Source organism: Macrosteles quadrilineatus, unplaced genomic scaffold (genome assembly GCF_028750875.1).
Source record: "Macrosteles quadrilineatus isolate MER2022 unplaced genomic scaffold, UCM_ALF_1.0 Scaffold_6__1_contigs__length_79288215, whole genome shotgun sequence".
NCBI lineage: Eukaryota > Metazoa > Arthropoda > Insecta > Hemiptera > Cicadellidae > Macrosteles > Macrosteles quadrilineatus.
Genome location: NW_026542599.1, coordinates 4,045,179 through 4,060,748, shown reverse-complemented (window position 1 = coordinate 4,060,748; position 15,570 = coordinate 4,045,179). Strand labels below are relative to the sequence as shown.

Here is a 15,570-nt window from a genome sequence, read left to right as displayed (position 1 = left end):
TCAAATCTTGAAATTCCCTACTTTTTCCGACAGATTTCAAAGTTTCCATGTTCATCTTATAAGTAATTTTCTGATTGGTTTCCATTTCAACAATGAAACCCCCCCACCACCAAAAATTTTGACATTTAATTTGTTTAGGTTTCTCAAATTCTATTAGTTACAAAGTCGATTAAAACCAATTAAACGGAATATTTTTAAAACTAAGTGAAACAGTTGATGTCATTGATTAAAGCAAATATGTAGCATTAGCTTAGAACAGTGGAAATACTTAAGCTTTTGTATGCAATGGCTTACGTTCGCCATTCCTTTAGAAAGTATACTGTATAAAGTGTAAAGTAAAGGGTTTTTTTCTCTGGGTTGACAATAATTTTCAACGCAAGGGTAAAACTAGTATAGTATAGTAGTAGTATAGTATAGTATCATTTGACATGTTACCATAAAATGTTTACCTTTTCTGCTCTTTAACTACCTCATCTGTGTTGCAGAGTTTACTTAAGCCAAACGCGTACATCGTAACTCAAGGTCCAACGGAGGCGACTGTGTGCGACTTCTGGCGGATGATTTGGCAAGAAAAAGCCAGTTGTATAGTGATGCTGACGAAAACTTTCGACTTCATCAAAGTAAGAACCAATTAAAACTAGGAAAATAAAAGACGTTTTACTCTTAATTAAAATCGATCAGGGATTCTAAATTTCTCGTTTTGTTCTGAAAGTTTAACAATCTGTGTCCATACCGACTTATTTGGACGTTGTCACTTGTTTACTCGGTTAAGTTTATCAAATGTAAGTTTATACCAACAAAACAATCCCTACACACCATCCAACTTTTGTTGAAAATGTTTCACAAATTTAACTTTTAGTTTTGACAACTTGTAGTTGATTGAACATTGAACTAACCGTTTAAAACTGTACCAAAATATTTAAATATCTCCCTTTTTTGGCTAAGTAGGTGTTGAAAACCATTTTACAAATATAAAGTTATTTGCAATGACATAGCGCCCTTTATACAAGGCCGTGGCATTGATGTGTGGCAACACCGCAGCAGCAAACCATGCTTATTTCCATGGTTGTAAATATGTAATAACAAACGTGTAAAAATCTAGTACAGCAGCTGTTTTGGTTTGCCAGGAGAGGGGTGTGTTTTTGCCACTATTGTCACCGACTAGTATTAGGGAGGCTATGGCAATGTGAATGTAGGCTAGACAAAGATCATGTGCAAAATGAAACGTATAGTAGGCTTTGACTCGGAATACGAAATAAATTCAACAAAAAATTTAATTTCTGCTTTGTATTACAATTTGACTTATATTATCAAGTGGGGAGTGAAGTCATAGTGTTGAGCTAATTGCATAAAACATTGGGACATTATTGCAGCATTTAGGAGCTCTTCTTGACCAACCCACAAAATGAAACACTACTAATAATTTAGAGTACACACCAGTAATTTAGATGCCTTTGATATGAGAAATTTGGTCTAAAAGTGTTTTAGACAAGCACTGCAAATAAAAAAAATTTATAAAACTTTTAATTATTCCTGTACAAGATATTATTTCTATATCTGTTTAGCTGATGTAAAAAAAACTGTATGTATATACGGCAGCAAATGGTATATAAATAGAAGTGGTCATGAACATTTGCTCTTTGGCTTCACGTTGGCAATTTTGATTTGTTTACAATTGTATTTGCAATCATGTATTTAGAGACACACTTAATCTCATTTTCATCTCTATCTTTCCAAAGTACCGTATATAAGTGTGTTATACATGGAACCTCAATGAGAAGACCCTAGATAACATGTGATCCTAGATAAAAAGAATCATTTTCAAACACACTTGTTTTTATACGAATCTTTAGTTACATGGTGTTGCAAACTTTAATAAGAAGTCAACCATGTTAACTAGTCTTATTTGATCATCCTCACAAGAGACACGTTTTCTCGACAAGTTCTACTGTATACTGTATATAGTCAATGTTAATTTACCCTGATATATACTGTGCAATGTATAACTTTTGCAGGTCATGTGTATGCAGTACTGGCCGTCCGCAAAAGTTAGTAATGAGAACTATGGAGACTTAAATATTTCTGTGAAAAAAGAAGAAGAACTTGCAAACTTCCATGTACGAACAATCAGAGTCGTGTACAAAATGGGAACGGTGAGTTGAACTGTATGCTTAAACCAAATACTCTTGTAGATATCATAAGTAATGAGTTAATGACATGATTGGCTTATTGGATGGATAGCAAGATTTGTCCTGAAGGCTCCTTTTGCCCTATACAGTCATTGTTCGTAATTTCCCATGGGGGGCAGTTTAAGGGGGAGTTCACCCACTACTTTTTTACTTAAAGTATATGTTGCAGATGATTGATGTCTTGGCAAACCTCAGCTGTCAAGCTAGTGTTTTAAAAGTAGAATCAAGTGGAGGGGATAGGTTTCTTCCCCTAACACCGCCTACATTTTGTGAACGGAGTTTAAGACCTAGACCCGGGAGGCCGGAGCCAATTTACTTTTTCGTTTTGATGCCTCCAGAGGCCAAAAACACCATTTGTTGATTGTTATACAGTATATGAAAATCCAACCAGATAAATGGAAATTGGATTTTCTGAAGTTTTGCTACGGCAGGGGTGTTTAAAGCAATATGTTATGACTTATTGATCATTCACAGTCCACAGGTTTATGATCATTGACAGAGAGATTCCACAGAGAGACGCTCTCTCTGTTTCGGAGAAATTTCTTCACTAAAGCCATAATTGAATTTTGCACTAATTAATTGAAAGCCACAAACATTAATAGAATTTAGAATTCTAGAATAAGGAGGATTATCAGCTAGATTACCTTAAAGAAGTGTAGGTAGGCCGTAAACATACAGACACGGTGCACACAATATTTCGTCCCTTGGGGGACTTGGTCCAGTGTAGATAAAGTGGTAGAGTTTACAAAAAATATTTAAATAAATTTGTAAGGGACAAAAATAAGGTACTCCTAAAATTATGTTACAGAGGTATTATTGTTTTTTTAACAAGCTGTATTATTTTGGAAAAGATTTTAAGTTAACAAAATGTGGTTCACTGGTATTGAAACTTGTTTTGTTTGTATTCAAACCTCTGGAAGAATGAAGACTCTGAAGTTAACAAAGGCATTCTTTGTTCGTCTTGAAAACCTGTTGCTTTTCATTCTAGTAAAACTATTGTCAATATTTAATTGGTAAATTCAGTTTTAATTCATTTTGTAATTTACCTAAATTATTGTCTTGGTTTTATATCAAACAAATTAAAAATATAACTCACTAGTGGGGTAAATTTGATGGATTACAGATTCTAAGCTGATTTGCACTATAACTTTTATTTCGTACACAATCAGTTAAAGCTATTTTATGGTTTGGTAACTACAATATGTGCTGCAGGGCTAAAATAGCTCTTTTCACCCTTATCACTGGATGGAGTCTGCCTTTATAATCAGAAGGTCACGTGGTTAGATTCCATTAAAAGTCAGAATCCTTTTGGTTCTAAATTGGATTAGTTGTCCTGATCATTATAGTTTTACTTTCTCCCCCATAGTACATAGTATATGGAGCAGGTTTATCAGGAACGTACTGTCAACCTTTTGATTACCAGGGAAGCAATCCACTCATCTACCCAGATATATTTCTAGATTTGACCATTGACTATTGGATAAACAAATTGTCCAATTTACTCAGTTTCTGTTTGCTACAGGAGGAAGAACAGGAGAGAACTCTCCTACAGTTCCATTACACAGAGTGGCCGTGCCACACGTGTCCGTTCTCCAACGCCATCCTGGAGTTCCGGAGGAGAATGAGAGCGGTCGTCGGTTCCTACAGGACTGCGCGAGAGGGTCCGATAGTGGTGCACTGCAAGTATGTGTCTAAAAATCGGACTATTCCTTAATGCTCCTAAGTTCAGGCATAGATAAGTAAGGTACAGAGGAAACATTCAATGATATACTTAAGTGGTGTCTAGCAGTAGTTGCTGGTGACTAGGAGACATTTCAATACCACCTCCTTGCCCTCATGTTCTACAGCGCTCATGGTGAAAGAAGGCCCTTGTGCTATACAAATTTCTGCACAGTGCTCACCGCTTAAGCTCTTCCTTGCTCAGCACAAGTTTTGTACAACATACCAGAGCTGAAAGCACAGGGTCCTCCTTAAGTGTCTTCATACCCTGTGTTTTAGGTATATGGCCTTGGGGGAAGGTGTTTAGGACGGGCAGTCATTATGTGATGACTGTGGAAAAAACATCTGAGTTTACTGAATGTTAATTTGTAAATTCAGTGAACATCTTATCCTTATCCAAGCTTTTCCTCAGAATAAGAGTACCGAGCACCACCAACATAACCACTTTTAGTTTAGCCAGTTAATAATTTGATTCACTTAAATTGATCCTTTATGATGTAAAACATGTTTCATCCTTAGGAATATCAAGGACAAGTTTTTCTGAATATACATAAATTATTATTAGCTAGTTTTGGGCTAACGCTACTTTGTAATACTTTCAGCTTATTGTTAATGAAAAGAAGACCTAAAAGATGAATGGTTCAGTATGCAAAATGCAACTGCAAGATGACGTTTAGTTTGCTTTTAATGCTTTACCTAAAAATGAGTACTGCCCCAACTTTCAATGCCTTCATTTTGTTCACCTTCGTTCAATGTTGGGTATTCAAAATGGAATAAATAATATAAAGAAAATTGATATAATTTATAATGTTTCAGTGATGGTGGTGGAAGATCTGGTGTGTTTTTGTCAATAGATGCAAACTTAGAACTGAAAGAAGAAGAAGACGCATTTGATATTTTTGGATACCTCAAAATGCTACGCCAATCAAGAAAAGGCATGGTTGAAACCCTGGTAAATTTCTCCTTCTTATTATTTTTGGTGTTCTTGTTTGGTCATACTCTTTCAAACAGACACAAATCATAAGTCAAATCAAATTATCTATAATTATTAAAAAGAGAATCATAAAATTAGGAGACAAATTTGATTCAAAATCTTCTATAGTGGTAGCAAAACGGGAGTGCCGATGGAGACCAGGTCAAGTCCCTTTAAACATACGCACCACCACAGGTCTCCATCGGCACTCCCGTTTTGCTACCACTATACTTTATCAGAAGCCTGAGAGTGTTTGTTTTTGTTAGGTGAATGGTAAAAATTGTCATTACTTATTTTATTGAAACTGTAAATATGGTTTGTTCTGATTTAATAAGAGTATATAGGGTACCGTATATGATTTATTCATTTGTTTTTCAGGAACAGTACAAATTTATCTACGACACATTAGAAGAATACGTAGTTTGCGGAGTTTCGTGGTTCCCTGTGAAGGAACTGTCGCAGAGATTGAAACAGAAATCCATGAAAGATCCTGTCACCAAGCTCAATGAGTACCAGAGGGAATATCAGGTAATGTTCATGTCATTTTTGGAATTCGGAATGTACAACAACACTTAGAGATCAAAATTATGAACAAGAGTTTTTTTTTAAGCCAAGACAACATGTGCATATTGCAAGAGGATTATGGCCAGGCAATGAAATAAATGATCGAGGTCTACACAAGGACTGTGAAAAAATATGACATATATACTTTTCATGATTTTACCACATAATTCAACATTATGTCAGTTTGCATTTGGTGGTTGGTTAATGGCTTTATTTTTTACAAAAAATTACAGTCACTTGCCGAGACGTGTTTAATTGATGATTATGAAACGCATAAACTTTGTCTTTACTAAATAAGAGGTAGAATGCCTAGTGGTTGTACCGTCTCAAACTTTAGTGTGAGATATAAAATTGTTCATCTTCAGTATATCCACAAAAGTTAAAGAGGTCCCCACCGATTTTTCCAAAAACTGAAACTTTAACTATTATTTTTTTTTTTTATTATCCTCTCACAGACACAAAAATATCCAAATTCCTCCCTATATGTATGCTACCTAATACATCTCCACTTACCAATATCAGCAATCCTTCAGTCAAATTCATTAATTACCTACTAAAAGTCCTGTATTCAAAGACAGTTTTGTGATACCTGCACCCTTTTGATGGAATACACTAAATTAAAAGAAAACCAATTTGATGGAATAGTTTTTGAAAAAAAAAATTATAATTTGTTTCAACCACATCTATCTTACAATGATAGTTTTTCTGTTTCAGCAAATATGCAAGCAAACGCCACGTTTCACAATAGGGGATTGTGCTGGTGGTCATAGAGCAGACAACCGAATGAAAAACCGAGACGTTCTGATAGTGCCTCGTGAGTAAACTCTCTTAAGATTACATAGGCTTTTACTAACCTTAATGTATCCTAGTGAATTTGATTTAGAATGTGACACTCACACTGTAGCAAATAATAAGGTCTAAGAATCTGAACATACTTAATTTAGAATAAGACTCATAAGTAGGTAGGTGATAAAAGTGGTGAATAATTATTTGATTAAGTGCATGAACAGTTTAAATTAAATGCTGATATTATGGTACTGAGCTAGAGATACAACTGGAAGTAGCGCTGAATGGGAGAATCGGGAGACGTTGGTCGCCACGTTGGGCGCCAGGGGTTTAGGGGCGTCGGTGGTTTAGGGGCGCCCGCTGATTCCCTTAGTAGGTACCAATAGTAGGTAACAACATTTTACAAGGTCTAGCTAGATTTTCTAGCAGAGTTGCCATGTAAGTGCTACCTCCAGTTGTATTTCTAGGTCAGTGTTCTTTTGATAACAAAAAATATTTTCTTTCCAGCTGACAATTTCCGACCATACTTGACATCATTCCAAGGCAACACCTTCACTGACTACATCAACGCTGTTTTTGTAGACGTGAGTATGCAATTCCAGTTGTATATTTCATAAGTAACTTTGCTTTTCAAGAAAACTTTTTCAACAAAAAGCCATGCATTTTGAAATTTAACTCTTACTCTGCTCACTTCCTTTTAGAGAACTCATAGTATAATGGAAAGTTTCTTAGCATAGGTACAAAAAATGTTGTTGTCTTATTAGAAGTTATTATGTGTTCAATGTTATATTTATATTTTTCAATCAACACAACTGTATGAAACAACTCTGACTCTGTGTATATCTTAGTTGCCATTTATATGAAAGCTTTATACAAACTAAGCATTGTAAATTGAGTCACGTTGCTGTGGTGTAATGCATCGTCTGCACAGTGAAGTGTTTAGCAGACAACTACAAAAGCAATGATCCATCAAACAGCGTATAAATCAATAGGGTGGACAAAAATATGGGGAAATAAACTGTGTAGTGGTTTGACTATAGATGGCTATAAATGTGATATTTAATATGAAAAGGTCAAACAGCTTCAACATGGGATGGAAAGTCTAGTTGTATAGTTCTATCTGTAGTCAAAAGGACAATAAATTTGATTTGTTCTGTTCCAGGGGTACACAAAGCCCAGAGAGTACATAGTAACAGAGTGGCCCCTGAAGCACACCCTGGGTGACATCTGGTCTGTCGTGTATGACTACGAGTGTTCAGCTGTGGTCGTTCTGTGTGTACCACCTCCTAACTCTGTGAGTATGGCATCTAGGATTCATTTTAAAACTCTAATGTTTAGCATACCATCCACTCGATAGTTTTAACAGTATGTGAACAGTAGCACCCAGACAGTAGTCTATATTTGAATATGATCATATTTGTCGGGCAGGCAAAGATAAGTTAAGTACAGAGGAAACAGGATTTAGGGACATGCACTTTCAGCTCTATAGTATGTTGCGCCGGAAATATACTTGTGACAAGCAAGGAAGAGTGAAATAATGAAATAACAAATGAAATAACATTTTATTTCCCAACTGGCATAATACATTTTGTGGTATTTACATAATAATTATACAATCCTTAACGTAAAAAAAATATAATAATTACAAAAGTATAATACTGTATAACTAAATGGCACAAAGAGAAAAAATAAAAATACCTTATCAAATTAAAAGGAAAATGTCTACATAGGCAGGGGCCTGTGCGTAGACATGAGTTGCGGGTAAATTGTATAGTGGGAAATGTAATCTAGTGTAATTGTTATGCACGTCTTGCTGGGTAAAATTTTTATCTTGCTTGGAACTGGACTACGATATTTTCCTGAACTGTACACAGTGGCAAGCACTGTGCGTGAATTCCTGTTAAACAGGGCACAGGGTCTTCCTCCACCGTGAGCGTTGTAGTACAAGATGGCGAGGGGTGGTGTTGGACTTTGCCCTAGACACCAGCAACTGTGCTAGGCATCATTTAAGTGTACCATTGAATGTTTCTTCTGTACCTTACTTCTCTGTGGGATAGGCAAATAAAAACACAATTTCTGTTTTAAATATCCTTATAAAATAGCCTCAAATCAATCAATACAAAATATGGTACTTTCCTGTTAAAGGGAACATTCATTATTATCGATGATTTTCTTCGATATATCAATATTTTTGTTTTCCGATCAGATCTATTACAAATTGACAACAACAACTAACTGATCTTGTTTAGGCTAAAATAGTCTATATGGATTAGAAACTGTTCTAAGCTAACCTAACATAACCAACCAAACTTGCTGTACCATTTAAAACTTCCGTTGGGTTTGATAACAGAAAAGGCAAGTTAAACACAGAATTTTTAAATTTTACAGCAAGTTTGGTTAGTTATGTTAGGTTATTTTTTTTAACAGTATCATATACTGAACAATATTTATCGTAGTTGTCAGCTGATATGTTTCAATTTGTTAATATCGATACATCGAAAAAATCATCGATAATAATGAATGTTCCCTTTAACAGGAAAGTACCCAAAATATTTACCTAAATATTAAAATACAAGATAATTTGGTAACATCTTTGATTCTTTAATACTCTTGATGACTTCATAATGACAACATCATCTAGCACGACTTCATCTAGCAAATAAACTGTCATATTACAGTAAAAAAAATTAAAAATTCAAATTATATTTAGTAAAATTTATTTTCAATAAGTATTTTAGTTTTTACCTGTTTGTAGTGTTATGTTATCGTTAATTTAAACAAAGTGTTATTTTAAATCTTCACCTAAATAGATTTAATTGATTTTCTATTTTAAATCACACTTTTGGTTTACCAACTGCACTATCTAATACCTATATAATTTTGTTTCCAATAGCAAGATTACCCTCCATTCTGGCCAGAGGGGAGACATTCTAAGAAGTACGGACCGGTGTTCACAATTGACCACATCTCCCACAACCACTACAGCAACATCAAAACTTGGGTCTTCAGGATCAACAAGAAGGTATGACAACATGCATGGCTCCATCTCTTTGTGGTTTTTCAATCTTACTATTTTTTTAGACAGATAATTTGAACATTTTTTATTGTACGGTAGTAAGTTTGTCAGTTTTATTAGCAAATGGATGGATGTTAAAAGTTTGGTAATATCCTTTCAACTCAAAAAATGAGCCGTCACTTCAATAAGCTGCATGATTCCTACTAATCCTATCAAAACTCTTGTAAGAGTCTGTTGACTGAATTCAAGAACTGGCACTGCAACATACAAAAGGTGCCCAAGTGCGCGTACAAGTACCACAACCAACCTTCTGTTGTTGTGTGCCTTCTGTTTGAACTGGAAAAATTTAAAATACAATCATTCAAGTACCATTCCTCATCATGACACATAGGGTAAATCTCCAAACTCACTTTACAGTCTTAAATAATGGATGCAATGCAAGTTACCAAATAATGTGAGGTGTTGTCTTTGGAGCATGCTCATTTCACTTTTGAAAAACTCATTCTGACTCAACAAAATTGGAAGCCTTTTAAAAACATTCTGTATCTACGGTGCTTAGAGGTGAATTGTTACAGTTCCCCCCTCTCACCTGTGCTTTTGCCTGTTTATTTCCTAATTGTGTTTTCAATTCAACATTTTTAATGCTATAGGTTGTCAATCTTATAGTTAGTCAAAATCTTCCAAGAAAAATATTTCTAAAATCAAAAGCATGTTATTTTTTATGTAACAACTGATTTGTATTGTTTTGCATGGTGTTGTAGCTTTGCTTGATTGTTGCATGTTAGTGTTTAGGTTCTGGATATCATCCTGCTTTCACTCTACCTGGCGAGGAACATCGGAGGGTAAGTTAATAGCTTAGTATAAAGGTAAGGGCTGCCCTTGGGTGGTTCGGGGCCAGTAACATTCAGAGTGGGGCCCCTATTACCAAAGTAGTATTGCAACAATACCAACAAAAATCTTAATGTATAATATTAGTATTTATACACCCCTCTTTTTATTTTTCCGTAATTGAGATAAAATTCTCAGACTTTTACTAATTTTTTATTTTGCACCATGCCCGGGGCTTCCTGAGGTTTGGAGCCCTGAGCGGGCGCAAATTTAGCAAGTTCCTAAGGCTGGCTCTGAAAGTAATCTAAGCTTTGTTTCAAGATGTACCTTTGACTATTGATATAACTAGACATACCATTCCCATAAAAGTTGCCACAAGTTTTTAATAAAAAATGGACGTGTTAGAAGTGAGGAGGTCACCGACAGTTTGTACTGATTTCTGCTTTATGTTTATGGATATTTTAATCGTGTAAAACTGATAGGATGAAATTTTGTAAGCTAGCATCTTTCATGTCATTTCAACTATCTCAGTTACAAAAAATAAGTTAGCACAATCTATACTGGCTTACTCAACATTTCTTTTTTCCTATTGTAAGATATAAAGTGTGTTGAATCATGGGACACTGAAGAGGTATAGAAGAGATTGAGCCAGTAAACCTATTGTGTGACAACACTATGACAGCAACCATTTTGTAAACTCTTTCTCTATCTCTACACTTGACGAAGTCCCCCAGAGAAAAAAATATTGAGTGTTTTCTGATGTATTTATGGCCTGCCTGTACTTCTCCTAAGGTAAGCTAGCTTCTATCCCTTTTATCCCAACCTAGATGAGCCATTCCTTGAAGAAAATTAACCAACTGTAAGTTCAAGAACTTTGATGTTCCTAAATACTGGTTGTCAAAGTCCTTAAATTGTTTTCCTATGGTGACCAGTTTGACTGTTTTAAGCCGTTAACCTCTAAGATCTTTCTGTAAAGATTAAAGCAGATCATCACTTTTAAGAAATACACTTGACATTGAATAAGTTCTACAAAATGGTAAAAGACTTTTATTAGCATATTAGCTTTTTTACTTTACTTTTACTAGTCCATTAAGTTACCTGTTGTGTTACCGGATCAATAAATGATTTTATTCAATTTGTTACAGATTGTGTCCCTGACGGAGCTGATGGCCGGTGTCAAGGCTCCTCCTCGCACTGTCCAGATGTTTCAGCTGACCTGTTGGCCGGACGGACACAGAGTTCCGACGTCAACTAACAGCCTTGTGGAACTGATGAACATGGTGGAGCGCTGGCGGCAACGCACCGACTACGGCCCGGTCGTTGTGGTCTCACAGTAAGTAGCCGATTTGCTTAGTGATAATCTCTATTTAACTATTCTAGGGTGAGGCAATGAGAGCACCACAACTTTTCCTTAGATCTCCCACAATACTTCTTTTTAATCCAACTGGCGAGTGCAAGGATGAGTGTAGAACAGAGTGAGATGCCTTGTAGCTTTTTACTGACTAAAGCCAGTTTGTTTCATTAGCCAGGATTATTTAAAGGCCCAATGATCAAGGACAGGGGTCGAGTTTCGAACCTTCTGTAAGCTGCCACAGACAGGTAACGTACAGAGGAAAGATTCAATGGTACACTTGGGATGTAGGTGTCTAGCACTAGTTACTGATGTCTCGGCCAAAGTCCAACACTACCCGCTTGCCCACATGTATTACAATTACAATGCTGGTGGAAGACTCTGTACTACAGTAAATTCCGCACAGCACTCGTTACTTGGCCTCTTCCTTGCTCGTCACAATAAGTTTATTTCCACCACAACATACTATAACTGAAAGCACACGGTTGTCTTATAAGCGTGTTTCCTCTGTACCTTACTTCTCTCTATGCCAGGAACATTTTTTAAAGGCCCAGTTATCAAGAATAGCTGGGTCCATTTTATTTTCGAACCATCAAAACACACATTCTAAAGAAAGATCGAACCAGTGATTATTCAATTACCTTAACCAATGCAGGTTTTTGTCTACTGATTTTTTTTGTTTACTATAAATGATGGTTATTTGCAGGGATGGAAGGGGTCGCTGTGGGGTTTACTGTGCTGCCAACGCCTGTATTGAACAAGTCATTCAGCACGGAGAAGTGGACATCTTCCAAGCAGTCAAGACTGTCAGAAGGCACAGACCTCAGCTCATTGAGAATATGGTTAGATGATCAAGTTGTTTTTGCTTATCATATCACTACAACTCAAATGCGGTTCAGGATTTTATTTGATTTATAGTACCAATTCTTTTAACCAATTCTCACAGGACTGGAACCTAGTTTAGAAAATGCTTCCTTTGTTGGTTATAACAGTTATAGAAATAGGTTACAATCTCAGACACTTTCTAAATGATTTTATTTGTTTGTATCAACGCCGTTGGTATTTCTTAACGTTCTTATAGGAAACAGTCCAAACCATGATCTTGTTCCTATCTCGTGTCCACCTTACAATAATATCATCTGGGTCCAGTTACAATCTTGCCTGGAATCGAACCAGAAACCTTCAGATTTGAAGGCGAGCACTATTACCACTTAGCAACCCACACAATACCGGTATTTAGTTATCAAACTATGAAGTAAACATCATTATCTTTTGGGTGAGGATGACTTATTCTTAATATGGGACATTTTTACATGCCTAAAAGCGTTATTTTTATTTGACTTATTGATGTGGTTTTCAGACGGAGTACAAATACTGCTACGACCTCGTACTCCACTATGTGCTGCACTACTTGGACAAGGACTTGAAGGAGAAGAAGTGAGAGTGCGATGTCCAGCACCTCTGGTTTTACCAGTTTGGCCGTGGCGCTGCGTTGCCGTTGACGCCAGAAGATGAAATTGTTGATCTGACCCCGAGCCCAGAAGACGGTCCAGGACCTACCAATGTCGGGAGATACGTCTTGGATCGGCCGAGGTTAAGCCGTCAAGCTCGTGTTGTAGAGGATAACTACGAGCCTTCACCTCCTCGCACTTTCAGAGCCGACTTCCCTTATGTCGATGAAGCCTGCGACAGCTTAGCAATGTACGACCGAGACAGGCTTTCCAGTAAACACAAGTCTTTTAGTGAATGTGTTTATTCTTATTCGTTTAGTGACGTTGCTGAAACTACTTTTACTGTTCCTGTTGAAATAAATAAAGTCGAGGATCAATCAAGCTCAAATGCGCCTTCGAGTAGTTCCCAAGAAGCACCTGACGTTCCAGTCGTGGAAAACCTTCGTCCAGAACCCCCCGCAGATGCAGATCCTGTACATGTGAAGGTAGACAGACAGAACTCTGAAGCATTTTGTTACAGTGACCGTTCCGATTACACTCCTACTGAGGAGCTTTATTATTATACAGACTGTCGAGGCTTGTGCAATACTAGTAGTGTCACAGAGGATGAAATATTCTACTCTCAATTAGAAGAAATGACGCTGTCCAACATTTCCGCTTCAGACGATCTCCCTGCTGACACTGAACTTGATCAAAGTACGTTTTGCTGCGATATGTTCTCACCCGGGATTAAAGATGATGCCAGAAGTGTCTTAGGGGACGAGTTGGAAGAGGATTCTAACGGAAGAGATTGTCTCGAGCCTGTGGTCGATGTAGGACAGACTGAGGTTCCCACTTCCCATGTACAGAGCCACTTTTCCGATTGCTTTCCCATTTGAAAAATGTATTTAAGGTCTTTTGCTACTCTGTAAATATTGAATGCTCGTCAAACTTTACAAGACTCATAATGCAAATTTTCATTTTTAAGCCTTATTTTTACTTAAAAAATATGGTAATTAATTGTGTATTAGTGTCTTGCTGATTTCCTGAGTTTTATCTATCATATATATTTGTTCATTTTACATTATTTTATATATTCAGCAAATACTAAATATAAAATTAGGCTTACTGTAGTTACTGTAAGTAAAATATAAAAAATAAACAGAAATGGATGAATTTAATAATTTGATACATGAAATGATATTAAATTTTAAAGTATTTTTCTTATATTTACTAATAAAATATACAATTTTATTCATTAAAACTAGACAATTTTGTTTATCAATGTCTATGCAGCAAAGTTTAAAGTACGCATTTCAATATTTGCACAAATTTACAGAGTGGTATCAAAGTCCAAAATAGAGTTAAACTGTAGCGATTTAACTATCGAAAGGCCTTATGAGATTTTATTTTATCCAACAGTAAGTTTTTGGTATGTTTTTATCTTTTATTGTAGAAAAGTTGTTAACTTATAAGTGTAAGTAAATGTATGGTATGTTTTTATCTTGTATAGAAAAGTTAAATTTGTTAACCGTCGTAGTTGTATATAAGATGGAATATTTATCTCTATATGAGCCTAGTCTTTCAGGTAGATTAGTAACGTGTGCGTGCTTGTTGGAACGCGCACCGGATCACTGCAGAACACCATATGTACAGGCACGTGCTACCTCTCAGTTTGGAGGTACGTGTTTCTCCTCATTTCAGAGGCGCGTGCTTTCCTCATTTCCGTGTTTTCTGTTTAACGTTTTGGTGGCTAGTAACAACAATCCAGGGGTCCACTCATGGCTATTCCTTGATGCACTGCAAACTGCATAAGCGTGTATTCCCACACAAATCAGAGCGTTGAACATAACATATGTGGATTTGTAGATTGATTGTCTTTAGGCAACGATTGTTTCAAAATTTATAAAATACTTCTGTTAGCCAATGTTTTGGCCTCAGGACGATTATATCTTGACTTGACGGTTGATCAAGCACAATTATACGACGACTGTGGGAAAGTAAAGTCCTCTTGAATATACATCGAGGCCAAAATGTTGGTCGCCTGAAGACCACAATCTTCAAAACACCACAATAGAAGATACATTAAGATGTGGATCTGTAGATAAGATTACTAAATTTGTGATCCAAATGAAAAATTCATTGTACATTTTTTTTCAAATAAAGGTCTTGTTTCATTATTGTGTGTGATGTGTTACTCAGATGTGCCTAGATTTTTCTTTGTCACCCCAAGGTACATGTGGAACAAACACTCATGTGAAAGATAAGTTGAAAGAAGAGCAACACTAATTTTAAACTAAGACATAGACTCAACAGTATTAATTGACATGCTCTATCCAAATAATTTTACTTTCTGTTGATTTTAGTTGTTTTAGCAGTTAGTTGTTGATGTGTGCTTTAAGAATAAGTACCACTTACTTTTTGGTCAATTTAAGCTTTACTTCTCCGCATAAAATCACAATTAAGTAATGCTGAAGAAAAAAAATATGTGTCCTATGTATCAAATTCCTGGCCGGTGCCCCGAAATGTAGTGTACACTGAATGTATTGATTGTATGCCAACAAAAGTATGCTAGTATGCAGTGAATCAAGGAGAAGTCATTTTTATTGTATGGTGTCTTAAGTATACTCACTGTAATTTAGTACACGGTGGTGGTAGATGTATAGAGTTATTTTATAGCCATGTTTATATATAAAGTATATCGTATTGTATCT

The 15,570-nt window shown here is 36.0% G+C and overlaps 1 protein-coding gene across 1 annotated transcript in view; it reads left to right on the top strand.

Moving 5' to 3' along the window:
* LOC128996542 (receptor-type tyrosine-protein phosphatase kappa-like) overlaps positions 1-12,909 on the top strand; it is a 46,681-nt gene extending 33,772 nt beyond the window's left edge. Inside the window, exons 5-16 of the mRNA XM_054421932.1 lie at positions 486-620; positions 2,016-2,153; positions 3,712-3,872; positions 4,725-4,860; positions 5,260-5,409; positions 6,160-6,259; positions 6,739-6,815; positions 7,394-7,525; positions 9,125-9,253; positions 11,221-11,408; positions 12,133-12,268; positions 12,787-12,909. Coding sequence (XP_054277907.1) covers positions 486-620; positions 2,016-2,153; positions 3,712-3,872; positions 4,725-4,860; positions 5,260-5,409; positions 6,160-6,259; positions 6,739-6,815; positions 7,394-7,525; positions 9,125-9,253; positions 11,221-11,408; positions 12,133-12,268; positions 12,787-12,867 — 1,563 coding nt within the window. The 3' untranslated portion in view covers positions 12,868-12,909. The remainder of the gene's footprint in view (positions 1-485; positions 621-2,015; positions 2,154-3,711; positions 3,873-4,724; positions 4,861-5,259; positions 5,410-6,159; positions 6,260-6,738; positions 6,816-7,393; positions 7,526-9,124; positions 9,254-11,220; positions 11,409-12,132; positions 12,269-12,786) is intronic.
* The last annotated feature ends 2,661 nt before the right edge of the window (positions 12,910-15,570 follow it).